A 13633-nucleotide genomic window follows, 5' to 3' on the forward strand; every position below is an offset into this window, starting at 1 on the left:
TTCTTAGGCAAATTGAATTTTAATAAACTTATCTTTTTATAGTTGGCTGATAATAATCTCACATCCAAAAATAACTGCCACTAGTCCTACCTTTCACGCTAATTATTATCATTGAACCTCTGTTAAAAAAACTTAACTCCGTTATGTATTTTCAAAGTTTCAGACTGATGTTTTAGGTCTTTTAATCAGAATGATGATATGAGTCGGTTGATGGTTGATGTAAAAGTTACCTTCAAATGATACTCCAAACGACAAGACGGTGCTTCAATTCGAGTGTTTACACTTCTAATTAACCTCAAGGTTCATTCCCTAGGACTATGTATTTGACATTTGCTTCCTCAGATTATTAATATCTCTTTTGGTTATCATATTCAATACAGAACATCTTGAAATTTGAAATTCATATTGATACTTGATATATTTTTTTCTCTATGCTTTTAAATTTAATTATGCTACATATATAGTTAACACTTATTTGGCTATGGCTGGAATTCTAAGATATGATTATTATTTTATAATAGAACTAAGTCCATAACCTTGATTTTTACAAGTTAAAAGTACAATTTTTTTATTAGAAATATAAACATTTATATCTACATTTAGATTCATTAAATAGTGTTTGGTATCTTAAACTAAAAGTTCTAGAATGATAATTATTCATCAATGCATAAAAAGTGAACAATACTTAAATTGAATTCCATGGTTACAAAACATAGCATAAAGCCATTAACTGATGGATCAAATTGTTAACAACAATAGATTTCCCATAACATATAATCTAGTAAACAAAATGACAAAACAAAGATTAAAAGGCCAATATAACCAACATGAATAAGAAAAAGAAAAATGAAACGAAAAACGATAGCAAGCAATTCGAATCTTTCATGACCAAGAAACCAGTTTCTATCATGAAGATCCTCAGACAAGGAGAGATGTCAACCTTTTTTCGGGAAAAATGCGTCAGACCATGAAGAATTAGGATCTTTAAGAAATGACTTCATCATGTCATCTAAGTTATCATCATGTTGATCACTAAGCCAGTCAGGCAGGTACCATTCAGCATTTTCAGCATCATCTAAAGTTCCAGGATTCTCCATCACCGGTACATAAGGATCTACATCCATTCCTTCTGCCGCTATATTGTTAGCAGTGCTGCTACCACCCACAACTTCCTGCGGTTGTGGCTGCTGTGACTCTGGTACGCGTGCCGCGGAAAGGGCATCACCTTTGAGAAGCTCGATCCTTTCATCAATTTCCGAGATCTTAAGACCAACGAAAGACACAAGTTCAATCAAATCTGTTTGATTCAAGTCAGCTACTGAGACTTTACCACTCAAGCAGTCTGACATCATATTGGCCTTCATAATCTCCTCGTTCGCCATCTTCTGCTTCTTAAGCTGCTCCTTGGCCTTTTCGATCCTTCCCTTGAGGTAGCTAACTTGATTGAACATATTCTTGCTCCTTTCCATGGGTTTCTTGCCCATGAACTGATTCAACACATGTTGGATAACAGTTTTATCCTCAGGCCATAACTCGAGTTCAGGTTCATACGAGCTATACAAGATCATACACGCCTCGACGTCGCATAAGATACATAGTTCACGCAACTTCTTCTTTAAAGATTCCTTTCTTTTCATGAAGGAATTTTTTCTTGCCTTGATGTCCTCTATGAAAGCAAGCTTTACTTTGGTTCTTGGCATGATAAGAGTTATGCCAAAGAAGCAATGCAATTGTGAAAGTTTGTGTGTGAATTTCAATGATTTTGACACTGGTTCTTATAAGAAAAAAGTTAATTAATATGGAATATTTTTTTTAATGATCTTGCATTGTGGTAATTAATTTTAAAGATTTAGTAAAAAACGAATGATGACTTGATATTTGTTTAGCTTTTCGTGGACAAAAAACTTGAATAAAATCTCATCATAACATATTTTACATAGTTAATGGAATAAACTTGTCGTTAGTATTAATGAGTAAGATTTGAAGGTTATTAGCTTACGGGTGTCGCTAAATGTATCCTCCCCCTTCATTTTTACTAAACGTACCCCCTCTCTCAACTTTTTCATTAAAAGGATTCAAACATTTTTATTTTTTTTCCTACTCTGTTATGCTATATTTTAGGAAAAATTCCCAAAATAGCCCCTTTTAGAAAGAGAAAGCCCAAAATAGTCCTTTTTTCCTCAAATATTTTTAGAATTTGGACTTTCCAGACGCATTGAGAAAAGATAATAATATAGGGGGAGCATGCCAAAATAACTAAGGAAAGTTAGGGAGGAGACCAAATTTTGGAAAGTAATGAAGGGAAAGTCCAAATAATTTTGAAATCTTAGAGTAAAGGTTCAAATTTCTACTAAACTTTTTTTCTCAAAAAACCGTCTTGAGAGACTGTTTTTTTTTATGTTTCCTACCTTTTCCGTCCATATTTTCAAATTCTAGGAAAAAGAGATTTTCAAATCTCGTCTTGAGAGACGAGATTCTACCACCACCTACCGTTCGCTTTCTACCACCACCACTACCACCACCATCCACCACCACCACCCACCGTTCGCCACCACCACCATCCACCCCCACCGTCCGCCACTACCATCTATCACCACCCACCACCATCGTCTGCCACCACCATCCGTCACCCACCGTCCTCCACCACCACCGTCTTCTCCATCATCTTAATCTTCATCTTCATCTTCATCTTCATCTTCATCTTCATCTTCATCGTCGTCGTCATCATCATCATCTTCATCTTCATCTTCATCTTCTTCATCTTCATCTTCACCTTTTCACCTTCATTTTCATCTTTATCTTCATCTTTACCATCGGGTGGTAGATGGTGGTGGTGGAGGATGGTGGGTGGTGGGTGGTGATCGATGGTAGTGGCATAAGGTGGGTGGGTGGTGGGAGTGGATGGTGGTGGTGGCGAACGGTGGGTGGTGGTGGTGGTGGATGGTGGCGATAGTGGTGGTGGTAGAAGGTGAACGGTGGGTGGTGGTGGTAGAATCTCGTCTCTCAAGACGAGATTTGAAGATCTCTTTTTCTTTGAATTTGAAAATATGGACGGAAAATGTATGAAACATAAAAAAACAGTATCTCAAGACGGTTTTTGAGAAAAAAAGTTTAGTCGAAATTTGAACTTTTACTTCAAGATTTCAAAATTATTTGGACTTTTCCTTCATTATTTTTCCAAGTTTGAGTAGATAACTTCAAGAGCCATAAACCCCTTTAACGTTGTGCTTTAACTTTCATGCATCATGTTGTTATGCAACCGCATAATCCACTCTTTTTCTTTATCATAATATCCAGCGAACACCATATACAAATGCTTATGCGATTTTTATAATTCTATACATAAAACTAGTCATCTATAAAGTATTAAAAGACACAAAGATGCAATCTAAACATACTTTAGCCCAATTTAATTTAAGATGAGAATATTAATCAATTTGGACACCACATTAGATAACGGGCCCTAGCATGTTAAAACGTTTTATGAGCCATCCCACTTCCACACAAAAAAACCCGACTTGGACAAAACCGGTTTGGACCAAACCCAACCTGCAAATGCGTATGCTAGTGCGTAGTCGCATTCTCTAAAACCAGTTTTGAACCCGATCAGACCCAATTTTGAAAATCATGAAAAAAAAAATAAACCATTTTTTTTTGCTTTTAATTTAGCCTTAAACATGCTTATAACCGGAACCAAACCAAATCGATTTGGGGGGTGTTTGGGTAAGCTTTTAAAATTGTTTTTTTTGCTTTTTGAAAAGCAAAAGCGATTTTTGAAAAGTTCAAATTTGAAGCTTTTGAAGCAGCTTTGTCAAACACATTTTGCTTTTCAATAAACAAACAAGCAAATAAGTAAGTTTTAAAAGCTCACCCAAACACCCCCTTGATAGGTTTGAACATTTTTTCTGTTTAACCAGTTTATAACCCGAACCGTTATTTTAAAAACCAATTCTTATAACTTGTTGACCAACCCGATCCTGTTCATAACCCAACCTGAACCGCTTTCGTACACCTCTAACCCACAATATTTCATATGGGTGTTCCCGATCTTGAATCAATCTTCAGAACACTCATCATCAAGCTCAAACTTTTCAAGAAACAAAAACACCCAAATTACACAACACACTCAAACCCGAAAACTGATACAAAACATCATGTCCAACAACATCAAGATCAACATCAAACTATTCAAAACAACCACATCAAACATGAAACCTTAACCCAAACAATAACAGATCACACAGTTTCAAACACATATCAATTATTACGCAAGCGCCTCATATCGGTCAACGTCGCGATCTGGGTTGATGCAAATAATAGCATAAAGTGCGTAAATGATCCCAGGAAGATAACCCAGAATGGTCAACACCAAACATATAAAGAACTCAACCTGCAAAACTAAAAATACTGGTTCAGGCATTTGATCAAACAGTTGGTGTGCATAATCGAAAACCGGGTTACCGTGCAGCAGCCGTAGCGGAGACAGACGCCCAGCGGCGGTAGGAAGATGGAGAGGATGATCTCGCAGAGGAGAAGACACCCAGATGACATTTTTGGTGATAAATTTTGGGATTGAGTGTGGATTTGATGAGTTTTGGGGTTGAGGAAATTAAGTGGGAGTTTAAAAAATATAATTAAAGTCCTTCATGTTTTATATATGTTGTAAGTCTAGTCCTTGAAAACGTGTGGGTCACACAAAAGGTTTACATGAGTTCAAACGCTATGTGATCATGTGAATCTGAAAATCGCGATAGGTTATGCTGTATGGTTCATGTTTCCTCGGTCAAGTGTGCATGTTGCACATAGTAGGGGTACCCAAAATATCTGAATATGATGCCGCAAATGACCTCATTTGTCCACTTTGCGGCGCCTAATTGACTACTCTTTTTTGTTTTGTTTTAATTCAATTTTTTAAACGGTTATTCGTATCGACTCGCATCGTAACTCCTGGGACCGTCAACGCTCGGGTTTTATCGACTTTTTTGGTTTTAGTTCCGATACCGTATCGAACGTAACCGAATCCGACTTAATTCATATTGACTCAGTGCCGCAATGCCCAGGACCAACAACGCTCGGATTTTATCAACGTCAAGGTTTTACATCCATAACGAATGTAACGAAAGCCAGTCGAATGCCAATTTGTTTTTGTTTTGTTTTTCTTTGTTTTGTTTTAGTTCCAATAGCGTAACGAACGTGACGGAAACCGACAGAATTCGCGTAGACTTGGTGCATTTTGTTTTAGTACCGGTACTGTAATGAAAACCGACCGATTGTCGATTTTCTTTTTTTGTTTTAGTTTTAGTTCTGGTACCATAATGAACGTGACGAAAATCGACCGGATTTGTATAAGCTCACCAACTCAACGCCCGGGAACATCGGTTGGGTTTTACCAATTTTGAGTTTTACCGACCGAGGGCACCCTATTGGTGTACCTTAATTTTTATATATTTTTTGTTTTATTTTTTGTTTTAGTTCTAGTACAACAGCGCATATAACTAAAACCGACTTAACTCAAGTCGACTTACCGCCTCAAGCTTAGGACCGACAACGCTTGGCTATTACCAACACTTGAGTTCTACCGGCCTGCGCCGGCGCAACGCGTCAGGTAAAAGACTAGTTTACATATATTTGGATCGGTTTGGGTCGAACTGCTCTAACACATACAAACTCTAATTCTCAATACTTTGTAATCAATGAGTTTTCAGAAACTCAAAGTTTTTAATCATTTATATAAAATGGGCATTTACATATATCCTCTTCTCAAGTTCCTTTATTATATATTTACCTAACCATTATAAATCAATTACACATTTCTTCTCTCTTAACCACATATATTACATATCTTTCCATTTTATTAATATGAACTAATTAAATGTCTCTTTTACCCTTACTGAATTAATTAAATAACTATTTACAGATACCCTCTTCCTAAGTACATCAATTACATATCTCCCCAGTTTCAACCTAAACGAAATCGGTGTTAAGACGAATGTATCGAACGCTAATAAATCCAAATTTTTAATTGTCACACCCCGCCTTCGGGCCTAGGTGTGTGACTCACAGTTGGTACCACTTTTGTCAATTTATCAAAGTTTGCAGCGGAAAATGTTATTTTAAAATATTTACTTTCATAACATAGGGAATTAAATACCCTTGTTTGGTTTACAAAATTACTTGTTTAAAAACAAGTTTAATATATATATGCCTCAATACAAAATTTGCCGAGCCACCAGCTGTAAACTATGCCTAGTAATCTTCAATCTCCACTGGCATATCCATCACTATTCCTAACTCCTGGTTACCTGAAAACAGTCTCAAAATAGGTCAGCTATATGCTGGTGAATACGCTCTCTCAATAAAACATTTTCACAATTCGTAATAACACAACACCAATAGTGTTCAACAACTCAGTGGGTCTCAATCCCATCTCATCGGAACTAACATACGCACAAACCACATAATCGGACTTCACTCGCCCTAGAGACAGTCACTTGCCTCATAGTCAGTATGCCCGTAGTGTGCCCACTACAATTCATATATGTAAGGATCCAGACACATGTGTATTTTAGCCTGAGTGTTTAGTACTACCTTGTATCAAAACATTTTAGAGGATTTGAACCAATCCTCATGCAAGTATTTCCATAACTCTTTTACATATGGATAACAGTTCATAGTTTCAAAGAGTAAATATCTTTTCAAAATATACAGTACATAGACGTATTCACGTCATAAAACATTTCACGCTATAAAAAGGTTTGGACGTATTCTGTCACACCCCGTTAATCGAATTGCGGAAGCGTAAAACGGAAATGCAACATATACAACTGGTATCAAATGCATTGTTCATAAAGAAACATTACTAACTAATTTACAATATATTACATCGTTCTAACATCTTTTACAAACTAGGTGATACAATCAAACCGGTTCTTCAATTACTTTACTTCTAACTCAAATGCTCATGACATCAATCACCAATCAGACACGTAACGCACTGGAAATTACTTCTCATATCTGATTACCTGAAAAGCATGTTAAAACAGGTTAACTACGAATAGTTGGTGAGTTTCATAAGTTTAACGAAATCAGTTCTGCGTACCACACAGTCATAGTTTGTATGTACGCGCGTATGTAAAAATATGTATTTACGTTTGTATAAATATGTACAGCTATATCCTTGTGTGTGCATATGCACACATGTAAGTTTATAATATAAATTCGAAATTTCGGTAAAATCGTGATTGTTTGTTCGTACTACCTGTTTCCAATTTCCGTGTTTAACCAACCACTGTGGACCCCCTTCCTCCCACAACGGTTCCACATAAACTCAACCACTGTGGCCCCCCTTCCGCCCACAATGGTTCCGCGTTAACATCAACCACTGTGGTCCCCCTTCCACCCACAATGATTCCACGTAAACTCAAACATTATATAGTGTACACGCAAATAATTAGTATATTCTACACATAGTATTTCCTACGGCTAATCACATAGCATGTATATAGACACATATACACATATAGTATTTATCACGTATCACCAAATACTGTTGCTCCCCATCCGCCCACAATACGCACAATCACATTATTTTCTTAACATTCATGTCATAATCAAGTTAGTTCGTTTAATAAGTTGCAGCAGAACTTGGCTCATAGGCCATACTCAACTTTAGTTTAGTAAGTTGCAGCAGAACTTGACTCATAGGCCATACTCAACTTTAGTTTATAAGTTGCAGCAAAACTTGGCTCATAGGCCATACTCAACTGTAGTTTGTTACTATTGTGGCCCCCCTTCCGCCCACAATAGCCCCATAATCATCACAGACCACGTTATCCCCATGGCCATTACAGACCACGTTGTCTCCCAAATTAGTTATGTTTAACATTACATAACGTGTTTGTATAAACATGCTGTCACGTGTAATTTCATTATGTTTTGCAATTCGTATTATCTCCACTCAATATATCAATCAACGATAATAATCATCTTTCATCAGCACATAGTCAATCATTATGTTTGTAGGGACATTTCATATATAAATGTTCAGATATTTTATATCCTGATCCGTTTTCAGATAGATAACGTGTATAAACATGCTTTCCACCCCAAAAGTTCGTAAAATAGTTTAAAGAGTGGGGTCATGAAACTCACTGTTTTGTAGGCACTCAGTGCGAGGTCAGCTCGGGGTTCGTTTCACTTGCTATCACTTAGTCCCTATAGTCCAAATTATAATAATATTAATATTTTAATATTATTATAATCTCAGTATTAAACAGGGCTGTATAACTAATCTGGGTATAGCTGGAACGCCCAGAAAGTGGCAATAGGCTTAGGTTGTGATGTTGTTCAATGTCTAATACTTCAAAACCGAACTTGGCTCAGATTCCCGTTTTCCCAGCTGGGTCAAGTTGTTCGTTTACGCGTTCAGAAAACAGTTATGGTAAAATAAGCTTGGGTAAATGTATTGTTTAATAAAATGATTAAGTTATAAAGAAGGATCACATACTGGGGTCCCAGATTAGCCACGGGGCCCGTTTCCGTTTATTCAGTTTGATTTGAGAATAAACGCGCACAATCCACCCGGATTGTCCAGGTTTCTCATAGAAAAGTTCGTTTTTACTTAATTCCAATTCTTGGTGATTTAATATTCTCGCAGGTTCGCTAGTCGCGAACTTGCCGGTTTTTATAAAAACTGAATTTGTTTAATATTTAAATTAACATAATTAATTAACCATTAATCATTAAATTATGAAAATTTAACCACTTATCAATTAAAATATGTAGATTTTTATAAAAATATTTCTGGAATTAATTATTGATTTATTAATTTATAAAAGTTCATTTTGTCAGCTATATTTCGCCTGAAAATCGTGCGTTTACCCCAAACAATTTCCAAAATTTCCACAAATCGTGAATGCTCAAATCATGTCCCAAATCAACCTGTATCAATTCCAGAATGTAAAAAGCTCGTGCGATATTCTTTTCGACCCAAATTCGGCTATAAAAATTCACATGAACGCATATTCACAAAACACCTTTAGACTACTCCAAATGATCTCAAAATTCATATGTGATCAAAATACCTAAAATCTGAGTTCCCAAAAAAATTTCATAATTTTTGAAGTACTTAAGCTATTTTTCCCAAATAAATGTCCCAATTCGGTAATAAATTCGCCAAATATTCTCGGATGGTCGAAAAATTACCAAATTTAAACAGGGACTTGACATGGTCCCTGATGTTTCTGCAAAAGTTCAAGGCCTAAAAATATGCACATCACAACTTAACCAAAACAACCCGTAAACGAGTGTTTTGGCATTACCTTAGCTGGTTTGGCTCGTTTCCGACTTTCTAACCAAGTTTTCAGGTTCCTGTGCTTCTATGAAAGCTAGATACAAGTCCTATATCACAAACCAAGCAATTTTTCATCAACATAACAGCCCATAACTTAGGGTTTCGGCTAGTGCACAACAACGAACTTTTGAACCGTAAAAACGCCGTTTCAACCCTTTAATCCGTGTTTATGGCCAAAAAAACGATTATACCAGGTTCCTCACCATGTGTATGATCAAAACATGTTTATGGACCATTTTTAGGGTTTTTACATGGTTAGGAATGATTTTTGGCAATTAAGCTATTTTTATATGATATTAATCGAGTTTAAACGAGCCGAAAATCGATTATTTATCACATTTTTACCTAGTTTCTTGCTGGTTCTTGATGGAGAGCTGCTTGTGTCCAGAATTCTCATGAAAATGATTTCACAAAATATCTTAAACTTGTTTAATATTAAAAGGAAAACCAAGGGTAAAAAAGTCTTTTTTGGTGGTAGAAGGTGAACGGTGGGTGGTGGTGGTGGTGGATGGTGGCGGTGGATGGTGGTGGTGGCGAACGGTGGGTGGTGGTGGTGGTGGATGGTGGCGATAGTGGTGGTGGTAGAAGGTGAACGGTGGGTGGTGGTGGTAGAATCTCGTCTCTCAAGACGAGATTTGAAGATCTCTTTTTCTTTGAATTTGAAAATATGGACGGAAAATGTATGAAACATAAAAAAACAGTATCTCAAGACGGTTTTTGAGAAAAAAAGTTTAGTCGAAATTTGAACTTTTACTTCAAGATTTCAAAATTATTTGGACTTTTCCTTCATTATTTTTCCAAGTTTGAGTAGATAACTTCAAGAGCCATAAACCCCTTTAACGTTGTGCTTTAACTTTCATGCATCATGTTGTTATGCAACCGCATAATCCACTCTTTTTCTTTATCATAATATCCAGCGAACACCATATACAAATGCTTATGCGATTTTTATAATTCTATACATAAAACTAGTCATCTATAAAGTATTAAAAGACACAAAGATGCAATCTAAACATACTTTAGCCCAATTTAATTTAAGATGAGAATATTAATCAATTTGGACACCACATTAGATAACGGGCCCTAGCATGTTAAAACGTTTTATGAGCCATCCCACTTCCACACAAAAAAACCCGACTTGGACAAAACCGGTTTGGACCAAACCCAACCTGCAAATGCGTATGCTAGTGCGTAGTCGCATTCTCTAAAACCAGTTTTGAACCCGATCAGACCCAATTTTGAAAATCATGAAAAAAAAAATAAACCATTTTTTTTTTGCTTTTAATTTAGCCTTAAACATGCTTATAACCGGAACCAAACCAAATCGATTTGGGGGGTGTTTGGGTAAGCTTTTAAAATTGTTTTTTTTGCTTTTTGAAAAGCAAAAGCGATTTTTGAAAAGTTCAAATTTGAAGCTTTTGAAGCAGCTTTGTCAAACACATTTTGCTTTTCAATAAACAAACAAGCAAATAAGTAAGTTTTAAAAGCTCACCCAAACACCCCCTTGATAGGTTTGAACATTTTTTCTGTTTAACCAGTTTATAACCCGAACCGTTATTTTAAAAACCAATTCTTATAACTTGTTGACCAACCCGATCCTGTTCATAACCCAACCTGAACCGCTTTCGTACACCTCTAACCCACAATATTTCATATGGGTGTTCCCGATCTTGAATCAATCTTCAGAACACTCATCATCAAGCTCAAACTTTTCAAGAAACAAAAACACCCAAATTACACAACACACTCAAACCCGAAAACTGATACAAAACATCATGTCCAACAACATCAAGATCAACATCAAACTATTCAAAACAACCACATCAAACATGAAACCTTAACCCAAACAATAACAGATCACACAGTTTCAAACACATATCAATTATTACGCAAGCGCCTCATATCGGTCAACGTCGCGATCTGGGTTGATGCAAATAATAGCATAAAGTGCGTAAATGATCCCAGGAAGATAACCCAGAATGGTCAACACCAAACATATAAAGAACTCAACCTGCAAAACTAAAAATACTGGTTCAGGCATTTGATCAAACAGTTGGTGTGCATAATCGAAAACCGGGTTACCGTGCAGCAGCCGTAGCGGAGACAGACGCCCAGCGGCGGTAGGAAGATGGAGAGGATGATCTCGCAGAGGAGAAGACACCCAGATGACATTTTTGGTGATAAATTTTGGGATTGAGTGTGGATTTGATGAGTTTTGGGGTTGAGGAAATTAAGTGGGAGTTTATGGGTGGCCCACACATCTACATCATGAATAATGTGATGTTATTAAAAAATATAATTAAAGTCCTTCATGTTTTATATATGTTGTAAGTCTAGTCCTTGAAAACGTGTGGGTCACACAAAAGGTTTACATGAGTTCAAACGCTATGTGATCATGTGAATCTGAAAATCGCGATAGGTTATGCTGTATGGTTCATGTTTCCTCGGTCAAGTGTGCATGTTGCACATAGTAGGGGTACCCAAAATATCTGAATATGATGCCGCAAATGACCTCATTTGTCCACTTTGCGGCACCTAATTGACTACTCTTTTTTGTTTTGTTTTAATTCAATTTTTAAACGGTTATTCGTGTCGACTCGCATCGTAACTCCTGGGACCGTCAACGCTCGGGTTTTATCGATTTTTTTGGTTTTAGTTCCGATACCGTATCGAACGTAACCGAATCCGACTTAATTCATATTGACTCAGTGCCGCAATGCCCAGGACCAACAACGCTCGGATTTTATCAACGTCAAGGTTTTACATCCATAACGAATGTAACGAAAGCCAGTCGAATGCCGATTTGTTTTTGTTTTGTTTTTCTTTGTTTTGTTTTAGTTCCAATAGCGTAACGAACGTGACGGAAACCGACAGAATTCGCGTAGACTTGGTGCATTTTGTTTTAGTACCGGTACTGTAATGAAAACCGACCGATTGTCGATTTTCTTTTTTTGTTTTAGTTTTAGTTCTGGTACCATAATGAACGTGACGAAAATCGACCGGATTTGTATAAGCTCACCAACTCAACGCCCGGGAACATCGGTTGGGTTTTACCAATTTTGAGTTTTACCGACCGAGGGCACCCTATTGGTGTACCTTAATTTTTATATATTTTTTGTTTTATTTTTTGTTTTAGTTCTAGTACAACAGCGCATATAACTAAAACCGACTTAACTCAAGTCGACTTACCGCCTCAAGCTTAGGACCGACAACGCTTGGCTATTACCAACACTTGAGTTCTACCGGCCTGCGCCGGCGCAACGCGTCAGGTAAAAGACTAGTTTACATATATTTGGATCGGTTTGGGTCGAACTGCTCTAACACATACAAACTCTAATTCTCAATACTTTGTAATCAATAAGTTTTCAGAAACTCAAATTTTTTAATCATTTATATAAAATGGGCATTTACATATATCCTCTTCTCAAGTTCCTTTATTATATATTTACCTAACCATTATAAATCAATTACATATTTCTTCTCTCTTAACCACATATATTACATATCTTTCCATTTTATTAATATGAACTAATTAAATGTCTCTTTTACCCTTACTGAATTAATTAAATAACTATTTACAGATACCCTCTTCCTAAGTACATCAATTACATATCTCCCCAGTTTCAACCTAAACGAAATCGGTGTTAAGACGAATGTATCGAACGCTAATAAATCCAAATTTTTAATTGTCACACCCCGCCTTCGGGCCTAGGCGTGTGACTCACAGTTGGTACCACTTTTGTCAATTTATCAAAGTTTGCAGCGAAAAATGTTATTTTAAAATATTTACTTTAGGGAATTAAATACCCTTGTTTGGTTTACAAAATTACTTGTTTAAAAACAAGTTTAATATATATATGCCTCAATACAAAATTTGCTGAGCCACCAGCTGTAAACTATGCCTAGTAATCTTCAATCTCCACTGGTATATCCATCACTATTCCTTATTCCTGGTTACCTGAAAACAGTCTCAAAATACGTCAGCTATATGCTGGTGAATACGCTGCCTCAATAAAACATTTTCACAATTCGTAATGACACAACACCAATAGTGTTCAACAACTCAGTGGGTCTCAATCCCATCTCATCGGAACTAACATACGCACAAACCACATAATCGGACTTCACTCGCCCTAGAGACAGTCACTTGTCTCATAGTCAGTATGCCCGTAGTGTGCCCACTACAATACATATATGTAAGGATCCAGACACATGTGTATTTTAGCCTGAGTGTTTAGTACTACCTTGTATCAAAACATTTTAGAGGATTTGAACCAACCC

At 36.5% G+C, this 13633-nt stretch overlaps 2 protein-coding genes across 2 annotated transcripts; both read right to left on the reverse strand.

Moving 5' to 3' along the window:
* Positions 1-935: 935 nt before the first annotated feature.
* On the reverse strand, positions 936-1700 carry LOC143589766 (agamous-like MADS-box protein AGL36). The gene has a single exon (XM_077070439.1). It carries the CDS (start codon positions 1698-1700, stop codon positions 936-938), a length of 765 nt encoding a protein of 254 aa, XP_076926554.1.
* Positions 1701-4246: 2546 nt separating this feature from the next.
* Positions 4247-4610, reverse strand: LOC143589770 (UPF0057 membrane protein At2g24040-like). Its single transcript, XM_077070442.1, has 2 exons — positions 4462-4610; positions 4247-4390 (listed from the first exon to the last, which is right to left on the reverse strand). Exons 1-2 carry the CDS (start codon positions 4549-4551, stop codon positions 4265-4267), a joined length of 216 nt encoding a protein of 71 aa, XP_076926557.1. The 5' UTR covers positions 4552-4610; the 3' UTR covers positions 4247-4264.
* Positions 4611-13633: the final 9023 nt, after the last annotated feature.

Source organism: Bidens hawaiensis, unplaced genomic scaffold (assembly GCF_021521415.1).
Source record: "Bidens hawaiensis isolate Kalapana, Puna unplaced genomic scaffold, B.hawaiensis_p1.1 tig00037792_1, whole genome shotgun sequence".
Lineage (NCBI taxonomy): Eukaryota > Viridiplantae > Streptophyta > Magnoliopsida > Asterales > Asteraceae > Bidens > Bidens hawaiensis.